At 37.3% G+C, this 20,458-nt stretch overlaps 1 protein-coding gene and 1 long non-coding RNA gene across 9 annotated transcripts in view; one reads left to right on the top strand and one right to left on the bottom strand.

The window, feature by feature from the left end:
* The window catches only part of LOC144308477 (uncharacterized), a 134,380-nt gene that overhangs the window by 102,554 nt on the left and 11,368 nt on the right, over nucleotides 1-20,458 (bottom strand). For all 4 annotated transcript variants that reach the window (XR_013374948.1, XR_013374946.1, XR_013374947.1 and 1 more), the window contains exon 2: nucleotides 13,407-13,449. This is a non-coding gene — a long non-coding RNA (uncharacterized LOC144308477). The remainder of the gene's footprint in view (nucleotides 1-13,406; nucleotides 13,450-20,458) is intronic.
* CNKSR2 (connector enhancer of kinase suppressor of Ras 2) overlaps nucleotides 1-20,458 on the top strand; it is a 275,826-nt gene that overhangs the window by 248,360 nt on the left and 7,008 nt on the right. The window contains exon 21 of one of the 5 annotated variants that reach the window (XM_077889014.1): nucleotides 14,854-16,206. The exons of the other annotated variants lie outside the window; for them this stretch is intronic. Coding sequence (XP_077745140.1) covers nucleotides 14,854-14,858 — 5 coding nt within the window. The 3' untranslated portion in view covers nucleotides 14,859-16,206. Of the gene's footprint in view, nucleotides 1-14,853; nucleotides 16,207-20,458 lie in introns of those variants that run through there. 5 annotated transcript variants of the gene reach the window in all.

The raw sequence follows: 20,458 nt of genomic DNA, 5'->3' as shown, positions 1-20,458 counted from the left end.
ACTAAAATTGATAATCTAATGAGGTAAAGCTTCTTGCCCAGTTGTTCAGTAGAGCTCTTTATTCAATGTTCAGCTTACATCTCACATTCTTAGACATTAAATTAAAATGTATTTCAGTGATTTAATTCAATTCAAGCAATATTTATGAAGCAGCCAAAGTGTTCTGAATACCCACTCTGTTAAGTGCTGGAAAAACAAAGATTTTTTTTTAAATCACATAATCAGTGTTTGTCATCTCATGGGAGCAAAAAACATCCAAATGTAACAGTATAGCATGTTAAGCGTTTTAAAAGGTAAACATGTGTTAAGTTCCGCAGGAGCACTTAAGTCTTGATTATTTCTACCTTGCGAAATAAGGCAAGACTTCACAAAAGCTGTGACATTTGAGCTGGATAAGTAAAATTTTACCAAGAAGGGATCCCTGGGTGGCGCAGCGGTTTGGCGCCTGCCTTTGGCCCAGGGCGCGATCCTGGAGACCCGGGATTGAATCCCACATCGGGCTCCCGGTGCATAGAGCCTGTTTCTCCCTCTGCCTGTGTCTCTGACTCTCTCTCTCTCTCTGTGACTATCATAAATAAATAAATAATTTTTTTTAAAATTTTACCAAGAAGAAAAGAAAGGAGGGGGGGGGCTGCATTCTACATGTTTAAAAAAAAAGTAGCACCAGCAAGGGCAGAAATAAAAAAAAAAGAATAATTTAGAGAAATATGGCATGTATATAGATGAGTAGAGATGAGACAAAAACTTATGCTAGAACTAGAATAAGAAGGCCCTGGTATATCCATACCCAGAAGTTTGGGTTGTATCAAAAAAAAAAAAAAAAAAAAAAAAAACCCTTGATGGAGAGCCTATGGAGATCTCATTAGGAAGATGACATAATCAGATGCAAGTTTCAGCAAGGTCACTCTGATGGCAATGTAGATGCATCGGTGTGGGAGAATACAAGTGATAGGGTTAGAAATTTAGTTAGAAAATTGTTTCAGCAGTTCAAATGAGAGAAGCAAATGTGTAGGCAAAAAGTTATCTGCTAACAGAAAATCAACAGGTAAAGACTTGAAGACTCTAATGGAAGTATGGAGCACGCCCCAATGGGGAATTGGAAATTGAGCTAACCAAGCACTAGTAAGAGGTCTGCCAAGTAGTCTTGAGTGACCAAAACTCAGAAAACAAATTTAGAATGGTGCCAGTCAGCATGGATATACAATTTTCTCTAGAATTGCTTAGTGGCCAGGCAGGAGTAAAAAAGCAGATGGTTGATTATTGGAAAGTATATGAGTAGTGCATTTTCAAGAGGGTGAGGGAATTGAAGGGTCTTGTCAGAGTGGTCCAGATTGGATAAGGAAGTGAAATCAGCACGGGGCTGCATTCTTGAGATCAAAGATTAGATACAGTGGAAGAGACAGAAGGAGCAGAAATGGGAATCAGGGAAAGCTGTAATACTTCAGAGGTGACATGGTTCACCATGATGATAAGCTGAAATGCGTGGTGTTTTTGGATTTGAAAGCAAGATCCAACACAGAGGGCACTTATTTCAAAACAGTCTTCAATATCTCACTTTTATGTTTAATTCTTGAAGAAAAAATACTTCGAATACCTTGCCACATTAGTATTTAAAGTAAACTATCTAATTGCAAAAGGGAAATACCCATTGATATGGGAAATAAATCACATTTATATTAATATGATTTATTACATATTTCAGTTTAGTGAAATATATTCGATGAACATAACCTGAATTATAAGGAAATGAAAATTGAAGCTGTTTTAACATGCTACCTCAATGCTAAAGTCAGTGTCAATTAACCTGGTTCATTCAGGTTTACAGCATCATTAACTGATCAGTCTTTGAATAAAATAATTTTAAAGATGATATCAAGGACACTGAATGGAATGACTGAATACCATGTATTTGTCCTTTACTTTCACTGGTGTCTCTGGAAAACTCTTTTTTCCTTCCTGTGAACTATACCTGTCTGTTGAATGAAAGACATTTTAGTGATTTATCTTTTCTATAAAGGTATGCTACATAGTCTGGACTTGAAATACAATCTGCGAAGCCAGGCATGCCCATAAATCTGAATCTTTCATTCTTTTCCCATGTAGAAAGAGAAGATGTTTTCCCACATGGAAAAAACACTAAAATAGAATTGCCTTCCCTGAGGGAAAGCCAATACATCTGTAGTATGGTGCATTTTGTTTAAATCTCGTATGTTTATTGAACAGCAATCTATCCAAATAACACCTAACTTTTTTTTAAAATGAGTGCTAACTACTAGCTAATGTCCTTGCGTAATGTAACTCATTTCATCCTTACAACAATCCTAAGAAGTAAATACTGACTGTCCTCATCTTCTAGAAGAGGAAACAGTTTAAAGAACATGTGTGATCCAGGACTCCCAGCTAGTGAGCAGCAGAGCTGAGATTCAGGCTAAGACATCCTGATGGCAAAGTGAATGCTCTCAACCACTTACTGCCGCCCCCCAGATATATCACTTTAATTCAGGTTGAAATTTAGCAAAATGTTTACTTTTTCTGTAGACCTATATAAAAGAAACTAAAATTTTTAGGTTTTATTACAGCAGATCAAGATCACCATTAATATGCTCCATCAAGTGAAGCAAAAACTCATGCATCACTTTACCTTTTATTACTAAAAATTGTAATTTGTGTAGTTTCCAATTTTAACTTAACACTATCCAAAAATCATGTACCATGACATCTGTCAACAGTGAAACAATTCCACCCCATGAGTCAAAGCTCTTTCTTCATATTTTAAAGCTTGGCAGGATTCCTTTCACAGCTCTTTGTGCCAAGGTAATATTGGGATATTAGAAAAAAATAACTACTTGCAAAGAATTAAGTCTTGAGACCAATTTGAAAAGTATCTCATGTGGCACCCCAAGTTTATTGCAGTTTTTCCTTTCAGGTTCTTCTTTATCCATCTTCATTGAAACAATCTAAATATTTCTGCCCCCCTTTTTTTTAATCAGCTAAAGGATCTTTTTTATTTATTTATTTTTTAGTCTTTTGGTGGAGGTAGGGAGTGGAAGAAAAGCCACAGATTTAGGAGTACAGTCAGGAGATGCCACTGATCTTCCCAGTTCCTCTTCGCAGATGCCAAGTCTGAGGTATTGTAGGTTACTTGGTTTTCTCTCATGATAAAACATTACTTCCCAGGGCACCTGGGTGACTCAGCTTGTTAAGCTTCTGCCTTCTGCTCAGGTCATGGTTTCTGGGTCCTGGGATCCAGCCCCACGTTGGGCTCCCTGCTGATCAGGGAGTCTGCTTCTCCCTCTCCCTCTGCTACTCCCCTTGCTTGGCTCTCTCTATCTCTATCTCAAATCAATACATTTTAAAAATAAAGAATCTTTAAAACATTACTTCCTATCACCTCTTACGAATCCAAAAAGTCAATTCACGTGCCTCGTAAGGAACTATTAACAAACGCAACATTCACACTTTCATCTGTTTCCAACTTCTAATTTCTCACTTGTACTATGCAGTAGGTAGTATGAAAATTCATTACTAAAGTGAACTCTAGTGAAAATCTCACAGTTTCTGCATATTCTTTTAAAATATTGTACGTAGAAGCACTTTACAAAGTGGAAAGCAAAATAGAAATGTGTTGGTATCACACTCCTTGTTATTACCAAGCTAACAAGCTAAATTGATTTGCCTTCAGAATGTTTACACTAAATTGAGGAAAAGTAAAAGTTGTTCAGGGCTATTTCTTAGGGTTTTTTAAAAAGGAATTCTAATTAGATTATATGAGTTTTATAAAAACAATTATTCCTCTGTTAAACTCCTAGGTCCTATTTAAGAAAACCAAATTCAGAACTAGTAAATAAATTACGACTTTGAACCCAGAACTGGCTTTTAATTTAACATTTTAGTAGTTAATTGGTGTGGGTATCCATAACCCACCTTCCTTAGCAGATTGCCATGGCAACTCCTGAGGTATAGTACCAGTACCCTGAAGCTTCAGGCTTTGTCAACGCTAAATACAGAAGCTGCATTTGATTTTAACTTGTCTGTTTCTATGGGGAGCAATGTACCACAGTTCTTTACACTTCCCAGGCTTACTTTTTCATTACCATGGAGACCAGATCTGCCCACACAACCAAGATCTGAAACCATGCCTAGTATGGCTAAAACTAAGGCCTTGGGAACCAAGGCCTTCTATAATTAAAGTGCATTGTTTTGTTAAAGAAGAGTTCCTGCTTCTGCTTTTGAAGTATATTGATTTTCCACAAAGAGAAAACAGGCTTTCTAGTCCTGTGCTAAAGATTTACAATAAAGACAAAGAAAATGTCATCATGACATTTTCCTTGGTCAGGTTATGGTTTTGTGTATATTTATGGTGTATACTCTGCATAGTCAGTTACTACAGAGTAATGTTTCATTTCAAATTATGTGACAGTATTACCTAATAGTTAACACATTTAATGTACTTTATGGTGGTCTTAAAATGCTGCTTTTAATTTTAGTGTGGGATTGTGTAAATTTGTTTCTAAAGCCAGTATTGGTATTTTTTAAATTAGTTCTTCACTTGCTCACAATAAAATCTGTGTGAGAAAAGTTATTCTAGAAATTTGGTAATAACTATACAGGGATTTAACAAGAAAGGATTGTTGTAATTCATCACTATAAATCCAATATAGCACATCCAGATACAGCTGATGAATTATCTATGGAAGATCATACACACTAGTATAACTATATACTAATGTATTCTTGTTTTCAGTTTTTCAATTTTATATTATTGTGGTAGTAACGTGGTCATACACACACACACACACACACACACACACACACGTATCACAAAAAGGGCCAAAGTTCTACAGAGTTTTTGATGCTCATATTTGTTAAGGAGATACTAATTACACCATAGCTGCTGTTGGAGACTCTCTGCTCTACACCTCCCCACCCAGTGGCCCCAGTCAAAACAGATGGTAAAGGAGTCTTTAACTGGAACTTGAGAATCCCAAATTCACCCTTTGATTTGCACATCATTACACATTCCTATCTTTAATTTGATGGGGGTTTTTTAACCCTAGAGAAGGTAGCATGTGTCCTTGTGTTAAGGTAAATACACTAAATAGGAATTTTTTTAAAGCCTGGCTCCAATGAAATATGTATTGTCCTTAATTTTTTCAGAATATTATGAATAAGCACCATAAAGTTGCTATGAATTAATTAATTAATTTACAAGTAGAATACAAATTTATTAGTATAATTGGATTTTTTGTTTTGTTCACTAGCAGGAAGTTAGCAATACATTGCTATATTCGAATACAAATTAAGTTGTATGATACAGAGAACCTTCTGACATTTCAAACAGTAGAATTTTGCAAAATGAGCTATCATCCTATTGAAGTCCCTGTGTGATTCTCGTTTTCTGTAATTACACTGATGAGTGTGAAATTCAACATGAGATGCTAAATGTTAAACACAGATATAGCTGGAAACCTTTTGCAGTAGCTATAAAGTCATTTGTATTTGTCCATAAGAACAGTGAGAGTCAGCATATCTCTAACTCTTTAGTAAAACTTTCTTTAAAAGGGCAGTGCCATACAATTTTGTCAGGAGGGGGAGAAATGAAACTCCTATATAATAAGGCATTTTTTAAAAGTAGTCTTCATATGTTCTTAGATTCTATAGTTTTCCATCCCAAAAGCAAGATGAGTTTTCTGATCCAAAATGTAATAAACAGTAATTTCAAGGCAACTAATATTGAGTTTAAAGACTTATTATTCTACCCTCAGAGATTTTGCTAAGATGATTGTGATAATTTGTTTACATCCATGCTGTATTTCTAAGAAACATGATTTTATAGTGATTTTTATCAAAATAATGTTTTTTTCTTATAATGGACACAATACATTTTGAGTACCTAAAAATGTAATAATTTTAATATTATACTATGCAGAAGACATTAACAATGGGAATTTATGAGAATAGTTTATGGTGTAAGTACTATAGATAGAAAAATAAGAGAGAATATGAAAATTATTGATTAAAGTGAGAGATTAGATGTGTAACATATTCAAGGTAAAGAAAAATAGGAATTCTGATAAGTAACTGTTTGGCTCTTATAAACGTCTCTTGAATTTTCTCTTTGATATTTCTTGGCACTTGTTTTGCTGGGAAAGGTATTTTTGGTTGTCCTTATTGCTACAAAATTTAGTTGGTACACGGTGCCCCTAAAGCAGTTCCTCCTTGCCAGTGTTGTTAATGAGGAAATGATCCCAAATATCAGGCTGGTATGCCAAGGAGGTCAGTAACAAAGCAGTGACATTTAGAAGTTAGTGTAGAGGTAAAATCAATATTGCAACTTTTTGTAATATTATAAGCTCATCCAGAAGTAAGCAGAAGTCCACTTCAAGCTTCTACAATCATAAGCAATGTTACATCATGAAAGGAGATAATGTCTTTAAATTTTTAACTTAAGAATTACTTCTTCTGGGATCCCTGGGTGGCGCAGCGGTTTGGCGCCTGCCTTTGGCCCAGGGCGCGATCCTGGAGACCCGGGATCGAATCCCACGTCGGGCTCCCGGTGCATGGAGCCTGCTTCTCCCTCTGCCTGTGTCTCTGCGCCTCTCTCTCTCTCTCTGTGGCTATCATAAATAAATAAAAAATTTAAAAAAAAATTAAAAAAAAAAGATTTAAAAAAAAAAGAATTACTTTTTCTTACTCTACTCCCAAATACACACACACACACACACACACACACACACACCTACACATGCTTTGATGTACTCTTGTCAAAAAGGATTTACTATTTTACTCACTTTGAAGATCAATACCTCTTTTTTTTCCTCACTTAGTCTCAAGTGGATATTGTGATACTGGAGCTGATACTGAATGATACTTTTTAAAAAGTAATTCCACCGATGTCAAGATGGCAGTACTTTGAGGATAGTATATGAGTTTAATACAAGAATAAGAGTAGGGCGGACTCTATAAAGCACAAGCTCACAAAGATCTTCGTTACTGCTAATTTGAAAAATATATATGTCTTCATTTATTCTAATCAAATTTTCAAGAATTAGGTTGTGCCATTGATTGTCTAGTTACTAAAGAAACAGGCAATAGTACAATTTGCAGAGGATAAAAATTTATCAATTACAGTTCATTTTTGCTAATCAGCAACTTGGAAGAGGATATACAGCAAAGTCTCTTGTTTACTTTGAGTAGATTCTGATGGATTGAACATACTAAATGTATCTTTACAACCCCCATTCCCCAAGTACAGATACCCTTGCCTGTTATTCCACCAAAATGTCTGATTTGGAGCATTCAAGTCAAGAGTGACAGGCAAATCAAATAGCTTGGGTCATGGAAGTATGATCAGTGTTCTGAAGACATTTTTACCACCCAGTCACATAAGCAGTTCACGTCTAGATAAGATTGGAACTGCTTCTTAATGCTTATGAGGTAGCAAAGAGAATGTCATAAAAGGGTTAGAAGTACCATAGAAGAACCCACTGAAAGAAAGAAACAAGAAACCAATTGAGATGTATCTAGTCCCAGTTTGCCTTTTTATTTTGGCAGACCAGATATAGTAACAAATGAAATGTTGTGTCAATATCATTTACCTGTTCACCCCATTGGAAGTTCTCGTCAGTGAGTTATTTCATACCAATTATCATCCAGAGTGAATATGATTTAATTATACTCTTTTACTATAACTATATAAGGTTGTGGTAGAGGTTGAAAATTCTCATAAATTAGGGTGCCTGGCTGGCTCAATCAGAAGAACATGCAACTCTTGATCTCCAGGTTGTGAGATCAAGCCCCATGTTGGGTATGGGGATTACTTAAATGAACTTTAAAAAACAAAAAACAAAAAAATCTCATAAATTAAAAATATGCATAGAGGTACCTAGGTGGCTCTGTTGGTTGAGCATCAGACTTTTGGTTTCAGCTCAGGTCATGAGATCATGGGTCAAGATCTCAGGGTCGTTGGATTGAGCCCTTATCAAGTTCTGTACTTAGCATGGAGTCTGCTTAAGATTCTCTCTCCCTCGCCCTCTGCCCCTCCTGCTCGTGTCCTTTCTCTCTAAAATAAATAAATAAATCTCTAAAAATATTTGCATTATGCATCTCTAAAGTGCTTGGTATAAAAAAATCTATTTCTTATAGTGGGTTCATGCCTCAGACTTCAACTACGTTACCTCTGGAGCTATTTTGTCTGGAAATGAAAATTTTAGAGACTATTCTAAAATAAGTAATCATTAATCATAAGACGGTGCAACAGTGACGCCTGAGTGGCTCAGCTGGTTGAGCATCTACCTTCAGCTCAGGTCATGATCCTAGGGTCCTGGGATGAAGCCCTGCTTCAGGCTTCCTGATTAACAGGAGGCCTGCTTCTCCCTCTCCCTTTGCCCCTTCCTGTGCTTCATGCTCTCTTTCTCTCTTTCTCTCAAAATAAATAGTAATAAGTAAAATCTTTTTTAAAAAAAAGTATAGGTTGCAACAGCAGCCCATTCTGCCAGTAAGCTGCCATCCACCCACATTGCTGAAAGAAAAATTTGCCAGGAATGGTTGACTTTTTATTAAGGTGTCTCATTGGAATTTAATGTGATTTTTAATAATAATCTCAAAATAATCTTATCTATGAACTATTGGAAAATATGGATGAATTAGCATGGAATGGTTTAAGAGTGATATCTAAATGTTTTATACGGTAGAAAAGAAACTTTTCCTCTACCTTATTAGGTCTTCTGCCTGGGGGCTGCATATTAAACTGACTAATGACAGATTAACAGAAGAAAATGTATGTAAATTTTATCTTCTGTCAGCATTTTAATTTTATCTGCACAGAGGCCTTCAAAGAATAGAAGTGGTTAGACCTGGAAGCTTATATACCATTTTAACAAAGGGCAATGAGTTGTAGAGAAATGACAAGATAAAGGAAAGGGGTTTGGGCTTCTAGGACCATAAATTGTGGAAAAGTAAATATATGAGAGAAAGTAATGCAAGATAAGGGTTATTTTAGTAAGGTTTGTTTGTGCAAACCCATATTAATGTCAATTTTTTGTCTTCAATGATAAGGGTGTTCTCCTGCCATTGAAGAGGAGAGGAAGAACACCTTCATAAAGAAAAGTTTATGTCCTGCTTTTAGCCAGATCAGGAAACAGCCAAAGGTCTTTATATGTTTGCTGCTTCTTAATTACCTTCAGCTCAAAATAATTCTTGTGCCCAAGTGGCATATTTTGGGGTGGCATATTATGATCCCCTTCAGTTTTAAAGTCTATTGTAAGCATCACAACTCAGCACATACATATATACATTTGTTTTAACTATCTTCTTTAAATGTGCCCTTTCAAATGTTTTAATTTTCTATGTATTCCAAATGAATTTAATCAATTAAAATTAATACGTCTATACATAATTAATGTAATCATATATTATGATTACATATAATATACATTAGGATAATTGTATATAGTCCTATAATTGAGTCTAAATATGTATATATATATTTGTATTTAATAAAGTAGAGCTTAATTTTATTGGTAATCCTTAACTATAAAATTTTAAGACAGAAATGGAGAAAGGGTTGTACAACTATGCCATGAACTCTCAAATTAGACTACCATCTTTGCATATCCCTAACATCTGATATAGTATATACACCCATACCTATTAAATCCTCATTGAACAATGCATTGTATAAAAATGAATTCCTCCCATTTTCTTTCTTTCTTTTTTTTTTTTTTTTTTTGGTGGAGTAGCAGAGGGAGTGGGAGAGAGAGAATCTTAAGCAGGTTCCACGCCCAGCATAGAACCTGATTCAGGGCTAGATCTCATGACGTTGAGATCATGACCTGAGCCAAAATCAAGAGTCAGACACTAAACCGACTGAGCCATCCTGGAGCCCCCCCAACCTCCCATTTTCTTTCTTTTTTTTTAAGATTTATTTATTTATTTATTTATTTATTTATTTATTTATTTATGAGAGACAGAGAGAGAGGCAGAGAGACAGATAGAGGGAGAAGCAGGCTCTATGCAGGGAGCTCAACATGGGATTCGATCCCGGGTCTCCAGGATCAGGCCCTGGGCTGAAGGCGGCCCTAAACCACTGAGCCACCCAGGCCGCCCCCATTTTCTATTTTAAAATCTGACTGGTGATATTTAGGATGACAATAGAATGTAGCCAAATTCCAGAATGCATTTTTCTGAAATATCTATAGACACTTCATTGAAAATAAACTGGTGGTAAATTGAATTAACATATCAAGTACTTCTGTGACTATTAAATCTAAAAGACCTCTTCAACTGTTGCTAATATATATTACATTTATTTTTTAAAAAAGATCTTATTTATCCATTCATGAGAGAGACAGAGAGAGAGGCAGAGGGAGAAGTAGGCTCCATGCAGGGACCCTGACATGGGACTCGATCCTGAGTCTCCAGGATCACGCGCTAGGCTAGAGGCGTCGCTAAACCCCTGAGCCACCCGGGCTGCCCTATATGTTACATTTAAAGGGTACTTTGGATGGCCTTTATTTCGGATAGTGATTTATAATGCAAGTAGAACAAGCCAGAATGGGTGGTATACTCGTAATAACTAATTAAGTCCTAAATGCACTCCAGTGTCAGAGTATAGCAATAGGTACATTAAGATGAGATACTACTTTCATAAGGAAATACTCTATCTCTTGTGAATTACACACATAGAATAGAACTGTGATTTGGCAATTTAGAAGAACATTCTAATTATCCGGAAACAGTATTTCCTTATCTGTTTTGCCTGTGGCTAAGTTTATCAAATATTTTATTTTACATGGAATTGCTAATTAAAGAATGAGAACAAATTATGTTATCTTTTACTATTTATCACTCTATTTAAAAAAGAATTGTCATGAAAATTTTCCTTCTCATTCATAAAGTAAAAATAACAACTTTTCCAGTTCCTTCCCCCTATGGGATTAAATAAAAAATAGGCAAACAGTATTTTTTTTTACATCTGATAACCTGTCTTTTTTAATTTAAACTTTTACAAGAAAATAGGCCCTCAAAACTAAAGCCACAATTAACAAATCTCTGTCTGAACATTCTGAACCAAGGTATCAACGCACTCTTTCATACTGAAACTAGACAATTATCACCAATTATCAGTTAGATATTCCTGTTTTTCAAAAAGAAAAACCTAAATCTGAATACACATTTAAAAGGTGAGGCTCTGGATAATAATGTTAAACAAGTTTGGTTTGTTTTGTTGTTTTTGAAGCACACAAAAGGGTTCTCCTCTCCCGGAACTGTACAATGTACCTTGGATATCTTCTCTTGGTGACCTTTGTTTATCTGCAAGCAGCTTAAGACCAGTAATCAGTGGCCTTGCCCTTAAATTTGCCCTCAATTTCACTGATAATGGAGTAGATAGAACTAAATTTTCTTTTAGAACTTAGAAGTAGGAATCTCTGTAAGTGCTCTCCCAGCTTAAGCACCTCTTATTTCCATTTTCGTATGTTTTATTCTCTTTCATTCATTAAGGAAAAGATTTTTGTCACCTATTTTGAATTCAAACTTAATCATTCTCTTGCAGATGTTTGCGCCTATGTCCTTACCCTATAATCTAATTCTCAGGCATTTGATTGAAGGATCATCAGCTACTCCCAGGAGGCACACTATTAGAAGGCTGATTACATTTCTGAAATTTATGTCTCTAGAATCTCTATTTCTCCTTATTATTTGCATGATCCTTACTGGGGAGATTTTAAAATTTATAAAACAAAAAAGGGAAAGAAACATCCTCCTCAACAATTGCTACAAAACACAGTTTGTGAAGAACTTGTATAGGAAGTGGATCCAGACTGGAGTATGTTATCTTATACATGACTCAACATGGCATTACCTCTGGGTTCACCTTTCAGATCTCAAGGGGTTTAGTAATAGGGAAACGGGATCTATTTCTTTTTATCCAGCTGGGTTGGTGGCCTCACAACTAGAGGTTTCAGTGATGAGTGGAAATTCAATAAATTATTTGTTAAGTAATATATCAAACATTACTGATTTTCTTGAGGCAGCACAGTATGTTATTGTTGTTTCAAAATGTAATTGGTTAAAAGCTTGCTAAACAGTCAAGTTTATTTTAATAGTAGGATGCTGGGAAGATTTCTATAGTTAGGATACTGGCCAAAAGAAAGCAAAATCACCAAGGGCCATATAATTTAAGGTGTGTGTTCTTTTTAAGGAATATGTAATTTCCACCTGTTCTTTTTTAAAAAAAAAAATAGTCTCACTAAAATAAATTAGTTTTAACTGGTTTGGATATTGTGACTCTTGGGGGATAAATGAAGTTGTCAGCTGCAAAGAAGAGAAGTAGAAATAGGGAGTGAGAGAAAGAAAGGCCAGTGCAAATACAAAGGGAATGAAAAAAAGAGGGTGTTGAGAACCGGAAGGGTACTTGAAGGAGTTCAAGAGACCGATAAGTATGAGAGTCCCAGAAGCCCAAGGTAGGCTTTCATGGAACAGTATCATTTACAAAGTGGGTGGCTTTGTGTTTTAGAGATTTCCTGTCGATTAGCCACATACTACTCCATCATATCTGCCCCGCCTGCCTGCCACTGCTGTTCATCGTTGAGATTCAGAATGCATGGGCAGACAGTTAATTCAGTGGGCTTGAGCCTGGAAGTATTTCTATAGTCATTCTATCTGCCTCAAAAATAAAGAGGACCGGGATCCCTGGGTGGCGCAGCGGTTTGGTGCCTGCCTTTGGCCCAGGGCGCGATCCTGGAAATCCAGGATCGAATCCCACGTCGGGCTCCCGGTGCATGGAGCCTGCTTCTCCCTCTGCCTGTGTCTCTGCCTCTCTCTCTCTCTCTGTGTGACTATCATAAATAAATAAAAATTAAAAAAAAAAAAATAAAAAAATAAAGAGGACCTATTTAACACTATAGAAAAATAAAGATTTAAAGAATCTATTCAAGCAGTTTACCAAGGCCTCCTTTATCTTGCTGTATTCTCTGTAGACCGAGATGTTTGCATCTGTTTCCTTGGCAAAAATCTTGAAATTGTTTGTGCTGTGACATGTAGTGTTGTACTTGTAGAACTTGTGACTTACATGCTTGTATATGCAGTACGAACTGCCACCAGCCAGAGCAGCCCTACCCATGGAATAGCCCCCTCCCGATGGGTCTGGCTTCATGCAGGAGGTCACAGGCTCCTGACATCCATGCCCAGAGATTCGGATTCCATAGATGAGAGGTAGGGCCCAGAAATCTGTGTTTAACAAGCAAACCTCCACCCCTAAGATTTGCTAGCCAGTGGCCTGACCACTGCTAGATGAATAAACACCTCTCCCTGAGGATCAGCTTCTCTTCTACTAATCCATGTGGACTGGAAGCTAGTGGAAGCCATCCTCCCCCCACCATCCAGCACTCGGGCAAGATGCTCACCTGAGAAGGGGTTTGCAGTCTCTCCGGGTGTAATCCAGCAGTCCTATAGAAACAATATCATAAATGTCATTAAATGTGACTTAATTTGAGCTCTTAGTCAGATTTAGTATGGGTTAGATGCTCTAGAAATTCAGCCCCTCATGAAACATTGTTTCTGAGGGGAAGAGAGGAATTACAACTTACAAACTGTTTGAATTGGATAGACAAATTAGGAACAGTTTAAATTTAGAAACGACCTTGTGTCCAAGGTAGATTGCCTCTGATTTTGCTGTCTGAAACTCCTTGACCTTATGAAGTTAAGTGGTAGGAGCCAGAGCTCGCATTCTGGTACTGTAATTTCCTAAAATGCCATATTGGCTTTTATTTCATTTGACCTACCTATGCTTACTGAGTTCCAAGTCCCTTTTCTGCAAAAGAAGGATATGCTGTGAGAAATAAAAAATAGTTCTGCTGATTTCTGAACTGCGCTGCATCCTGTTATCTAGATACTGTGCTGTGAGCAACATGCACCCTTCCATTTTCTGAGGGAGGTGGTAATGAACAACACGCTTTATCCGTTCCCTCTCCCACTTCATTGCTGCTTGATCTAACTCAAAAAAGGATGCTACAGGATGTTGGAGATAAAAATCTGCCTCGGGCTAGAAAGAAAAAGATACTGCTGATTTGTGCCTGATAACAATATTTGGATGCCCCAAAACCCAAAATAAAATGAACCAAAAGAGGCTACAGTTTCTTTTATCCCGATTGTTCCTTGTCTCCCAGGTCATTCAGAAATCTCAGTCTCTTGCTGTTTCTTAGTTCCTTCCCACGTGGCTTAGGCTCAGGGGTAAAGTCATTTCATCACATTTACCCTGTAAGGGCTTTTCATTTCTCTCCACTTGGTACTGGTCAGCATGCGGCCTCCTTGCCGGAGCCACATGAGCTGTGCTCTTCCGTGTCGCTCATGAACACATGGCAGCATATGTATCAGGGCGCTTAGGTGGAAGGCAGGCCGGGAAATTTTTCCTCATGCTTCTTGTTGGCTGAATTTGAGGAAGGATCTCCTATAGAAATGCAGTTTAATTTTCTTGAAAGACTGATCATTTTACAAGTGTATGGAGCACACTTTCACCATAAACTTCTCTGAGTAGAGTTATAGACGTGCACATACAAGTACAGAAGCGGGAAAAGATGTATCCGCGCTGTGTGTTATTTTGTATACGTGAGATTGGCATTTCCAAATAACCAAGCATAAAACAAAAACTGTCCCGTTTATGGCCAAGTAGACTTGCATGCCAACAGAGAGACATGATGGTATTAAAACCATATGCAATTCTAGCCAGTTTTTTTCTCTTTTCTCTTCATGGGTATTGCATGATGGTATTTCTAATACAGATACTAATGTGCTTTGGAAATAATGGCACTCGCAGGTCTTTCATCATATTGTATCACTGCTTTATCATATTAGGCTAATACACTGCGAGAGTTGGTAGAACCTCTCCATGCCAAATCGGATCCACTTCTGTTGGCACTCAACCCATTGGACTCACAGATTGATAAGCTAATGTTTAGAGAATTTAGATCGGAGAGAGTCGGCACGGCGCAGACTCAGCATCAACCTCTTGCAAGCAACTAAACTGGCCTCGTCCTTGCTGTTTATAACAGAAAACTGACTTTTAAAAAGCTTAGATCATCAAGTGTTTTGGATTGGGGGCCTCCCTAAAGGGATGTTAAGAGGGGCAGGCCACTCTTGAGAAGAATGCAAGCTTCCTACACTGGGACTTGCTTCCTACACTGGGAGCATAAGATCAAAGCCCATCAAGATGGAGCACAGTGACAGAAAACTGCGGTTCTGTGGGAGAACAGAAGGGGAAGGGCACTGCTGGGTAGGGGCTGTGTGTGGTGACACTTCGGTTGTGTTCCCCTGACACCAGGAAAGGAGAGGGATCAGCTCCGATAACTAGAAAACCCTGGCTATTTAATGGACTCTTTGGTGGCCTCTCTAAGGCAAAGCAGAGGAAGCAAAGTCTGTGTATTAAGTGTATTTTGCATTTTTAAAACTTGACGTGCTGTATTGTACTAAACTAAGTGTAATCTTTTAAGGCAAGGTATACCCAACCTGCTCTGAAATTTACTCTGTTGATTCTATTACCAAGTGTATTCAGGTGCAACACAGAGACTGCTTTCGGTGACACTAATGAAGAAAAATCCTCATGCCAGGCTTTATTAGATTCCTCAGCTAAAATCCTAACTTTCTCCTTATTTCTTGGCACTTGTATACAAATGGTGTTGCCTCATAGGACAGGCATGAGCTATTCTTTTTCTGTAAAATTTTCCGAAACTATAGGCTGTGGTTCTCACTTTTGAAAAAGTATTTTGTCTGGATGTCTTTCAAACTAGCTTCAGATATTATTTAATACTATGTAACTGGGTCCCCTGTGGCTCAATATTGCTTATTTTCCTTCTGTAGTGGATGTGAACTTTCCTTAATTTAGTTGGATGAAGACACTCTGTAATAATTTCAATGCTAATCAATGGATATTCATACTGTGCAATGAACAAAGAATTTAACATTGTATTTGGAAATGTTCTTTCTCCTTCCTGTCGCCGCACTGTGTGGTACTGCCTAATGTGAATACCTGTAAAAATATAAATTCCTTAAAAATAAAAATATGACCAGTTGGTATCAAATCTTTTTAGATAGCTAAATAATTTGCAAAGTATGCTTGATAGTAAATATCTTTCCAAAGAGAAGTAATCTCTGCTTCTTTCTCACAAATGGAATTTGTGTTGTGAATAAAAATCACATTGATCTGCCTTACATTTGCCTCTGTGCTCTAACCATTTTACTGTGTTGTTTAAGTATATATAAAAATGATGGTTGTGGTATTTAGAAATCCATCGAAAAGCTTTTTGTTGGCATTCAATATTAGTGGGATTATCTTGGGTCATTCTCTCTGTTTAAGTCATAGTAAAATGTTATGATAAGAAGAATTTTCGTTTTTTCTCATTAAGGCATATGGTGACTCCACAGTAATTTTGGAATACAATCATGTCTTAGCTTTGGTTTTAAACTGTCCTCTTTATGCATTCCTGCCTGAGAGCCAGGTACTTTGACCTCCATGTCTCTGCTAGTTAAATTTTCTAAATTCTATGGGCAAATCTAGAATCTGTCATTTATGTTTGTGATTGACCCTCAAAGAACCTTCCCTGTGGATCAATAAATCAATGCCAAGGACACCAGGACTTTGCCATCTGAACTATCCATCATAAAAACTGCGGCAGTGCCCTGAAAACTCAACCACTGTCTTATTTATGGCATTAAACCACACAATTTGGCAGAAATTACATGCTTAGAGAATGAAGCATAGAATAAACTTCAGTTCTGTCTCTCTTTAGTCACATCTTTTTGGAAGTAAGCTTTTCTGTTGTGCAGAAGGGATTGACTGACACTACTATGGGCTATACTTAATTTCAATAAAGCACAAGGTCATTCTTAACATGGATGGACTTCCCATGTTCTTCTCTAAAAAGGATTCACTCAAGCTGTTCTGTTAAAGGAAAGGGTTTTTTTCTTACTTGAAATCATTTTTTCTTCATCATTTTGCTTAAAAGATGGAAATTACTTCTAATTATGAAAAGGGTGGTTGAGTACAGAGCAACAAGTAAAAGCCAGCTTTTAAAATCTTCTGCTTTTTTTTCTGCTATAACAAACTGCCCTCCCTCCAGTTTTACAATGCTAGGCATAGCTATTGACTTATATAAAAGCATGAATTAAGAGATCTAATATTTAATTGTAAGACAATTCAAATTACAGGGTAGACTCCTGAATACATAATCATCTTTAGCATAAAACCTAGAAACATTAAACCTGTCTACATTGAACCCATTAAAAGTTTAATTGTCACCTTACACATAAATAAGTTGTTTATCATGGCGCGTGCTAGTAAATTAGTATTCACAGAAAATATTCCCGTATCTCAATGCAAATGTTAATTGCCCTTCATGACAAGAATAGTGCTCCACATACGTGACACCCTCAGCCTGGAAGCCTCAGAACCCTCTGCCGCTGCACAAGAACAAATGCCTCTCACATCTGACCGGTGACTAATGCTACTATGTCCAGCCTTCTCTCCCACTTGTGACTTCGCTTTTCCCAGCCTTATGTGCTCATGACCCAGCTGTGTTGTGGAAGGAACAACTATTTCCATGAGGACATCATTGTCCAATTTTAAGATAGCACAGTTCCCTTCCAAAACATGTACCAGAAATGATTATCTGCTGTTGGCTTGGCTCTTCAAGAGCCCAGTTGGTATATGCACCTCATTTTGTTCTGTTTTCATTTTCTCCTCTCCTTCAGCATTGTCATTGCAGGGGCAGGGAAACGGGGAGGACACCAGGATGAAATTTTAGGTCTCCAAGTTTGTATTCTGCTCTCCTTGACGTTCACCAAAGAAATCCTGAACAAAATGACACAATAAACTGTCTTAAAACCTACACAGTCACGTGATAGGGAGCCCTCTCTGGAGTAGTTCACATATAAAGGAGAGAAACCCATCCCTCACTTTAAACGTTGGGTGCAAAAGGCATGGTGCCTGGTAGGAGACTGGGAAGGGCAAATGAGAGGGAGGTGTATTCTGCTCAGGGAAAGTCACAGTTAGGGTCTCCGTACATACGGTACATATGGGACCATTAAGGTACAGGAGGAAAAAACATTGGAATTCCTCCTCAGGTTTTATAACTCGTCCTTTCAAATTTATTTTCTGTGTCTGCTTTATAACATGCATATCTATTAATATAGAGTAATACGTGTATGTACGTTATTAACAATAGAAGTGTTTTAACTGGTAAAGATGCACAATCAAAAAAGTTTGGAAACCACTGAGCCTGAATGTAGAGAAACACGTCAACCAAAGACCTTTTAGTATCTGAGAGATGCATGATCATCTGCTAATAAGCCATTGGCAAGGAAGTTTCAACTAATTGCATATTATTTTGCATTAGCTAATGTTTTTCTTTGAGCTTTTCTTTATCACCACCTGGGAGTCACATGCAACCTGAAACAACCGGACAGTGAATTGTTGTGATACCACATTCCTAGAGTCACCATATTTCATAGTGTAGTTAGAGTATAAATGAGACAAGAGAGGGTCTTCTTTCATCCCTGCCAAGTAGGACACAGCCAGAAATGACCTGCTCCCCTGACACAGAATACAAGTTAATCCATCAGTAACTTCATTGTGATCCTCAAATCTATCAGCCAATGAAATTTTGTATCGGAAAGAGAACTTTGTATGTTCGCTTTGTTTTAATAAAATTGGGAGAGTAAGTCATCTGACACAGGACTAATTTATACATTGTAAATAAACCTCAGTAAAATTTGGGAGGGAATTTATTCCTGCACAGACCCCCCAGTTCCTGAGTAAATTGGATACAAATTAAAATTTCATTGTAGCAGCAATACATATCCTCATTAGGAATTGCAGAAGGTTCCTAAGAAGGTTCCTATGTACAGCCAGTGGTTCACATGTGGTCTTCTACACTTTGCCAACTTTCAGAAAACATTCCTTCAAATTGCAAAAGAGCTGGCGTCCTGCCAGTGCTCCAAATGGCTGAACTGCTATACTGAAGGAAAGTCAATTGGGAAGCAGAACTCAGCAACTGCTTGCTTCATCTTCCAAAGCAAGCCTCTTCTAGAAGAAGAAAAGCCAAAGTCTAAAAACACAAAAAAAAAAAAAAAAACAAACAAAACCAGAAGAGAAGTGAGGAGAAGAAGAAGAGGGCAAAAAAGAGAAGAAAATAACGGTGCTTTCATATTTTTAGTTGCAACAGTAGCCCCAGTTGACTTAATTGGTATTCATCTGAGAAAAAAAATCAAGGAAACCAATTGAAAATTATAAAAGAAAATAAAGGTCTGTTTTTGTCTTGAATGTTGAGTTCTGTGTTGTTTTGCCTGTTGAGCACAGTGAATCAGATTTATAATGTGACTTTGCTTCTCACCCCCGTCCTTTGAAAATAAAAGGACTCTTTGTCTAGTCTTAAAATGTTAAGTAATTGGTGGCATTTTGTGGTAGCCTGGCATCTCAATCCCTCATCCTTTTTCATCCCACTACTGTGTCTTGTGGTGTTGCGTATGTGTATGATGTGTATGGACTGGGGGGAGGAGAGCCTTACTTATCTCTAATAGGAGCTGCACTATTCCATTAATATACTTGGAAATGTTTCTGTGTTCTGTTTCATTGTGATTCCTTGTTCACATGTGCTGACCAGAGATAAATCTATACTGAATTCTTCTTAACAACTGTCAAACCAGATACTTAGCAGAATTATGTTGTCCTTTAATGGCAAGGGGTGGGGGGGGGACTTTCCATTTGTATTTATTTAATAACTGTGTGTGTGTGTCACTTTTTAATATTGAATCTTTACTTGTCCTTCTTAAAGTAGGACCACATTGAAATTTTACAAAAAGCCAGTCCCCTGGCCCAGTATTCCACAAACTTTAAGAACTGGGGAGAAAGAAAACTGGGTAAGAATGGTCTTGAACAAAATATATACTCCCTACAGTAGTAGATAATATGGAAGGTTATCTTAAAATCAAAATTAACTATATAAAATATAAAAATACTTCCGCCTCCCTTAAATCCTAAACCTGAATTCTGAGTTCCTTTCTTTCTTCACAGTCTTTCAAGAGCTGAACTAATCCATTAGGGCCACCTGATACATTAACTGCTGTAATTCACATCAGTTAGGCCTCCCAGCCTCCCTCCCCCGACCCCAACTCTCTGAAATTACACCTGGCTTTAGATGCAGTCTTGCCCTAAGGCACAAAGAATGATGACTACCAAATAATTCCTTGGGGTCCTTTCTTGGCCTATGATTTATGAAATGGAATTATGCTGTTCAAATGTATCCTTGTTTTTACATCTCCCATGTAGTTACTCTGAATGGCCTTACGATTTGGGGCCTGATTTTGTGCCTTCCCAGCTCCAAACCATTGCCAGTCATAATTCACTATCTTATTTCGATCTTGCTCTTAACCCGCAAAGCAATTCCTCCTTTTCACAGCCCTCCAT

This window comes from Canis aureus, chromosome X (genome assembly GCF_053574225.1).
Source record: "Canis aureus isolate CA01 chromosome X, VMU_Caureus_v.1.0, whole genome shotgun sequence".
Taxonomy (NCBI): Eukaryota; Metazoa; Chordata; class Mammalia; order Carnivora; family Canidae; genus Canis; species Canis aureus.
Note: the sequence above shows the minus strand (reverse complement) of the source record. Positions and strands in the feature narration are given on the sequence as shown.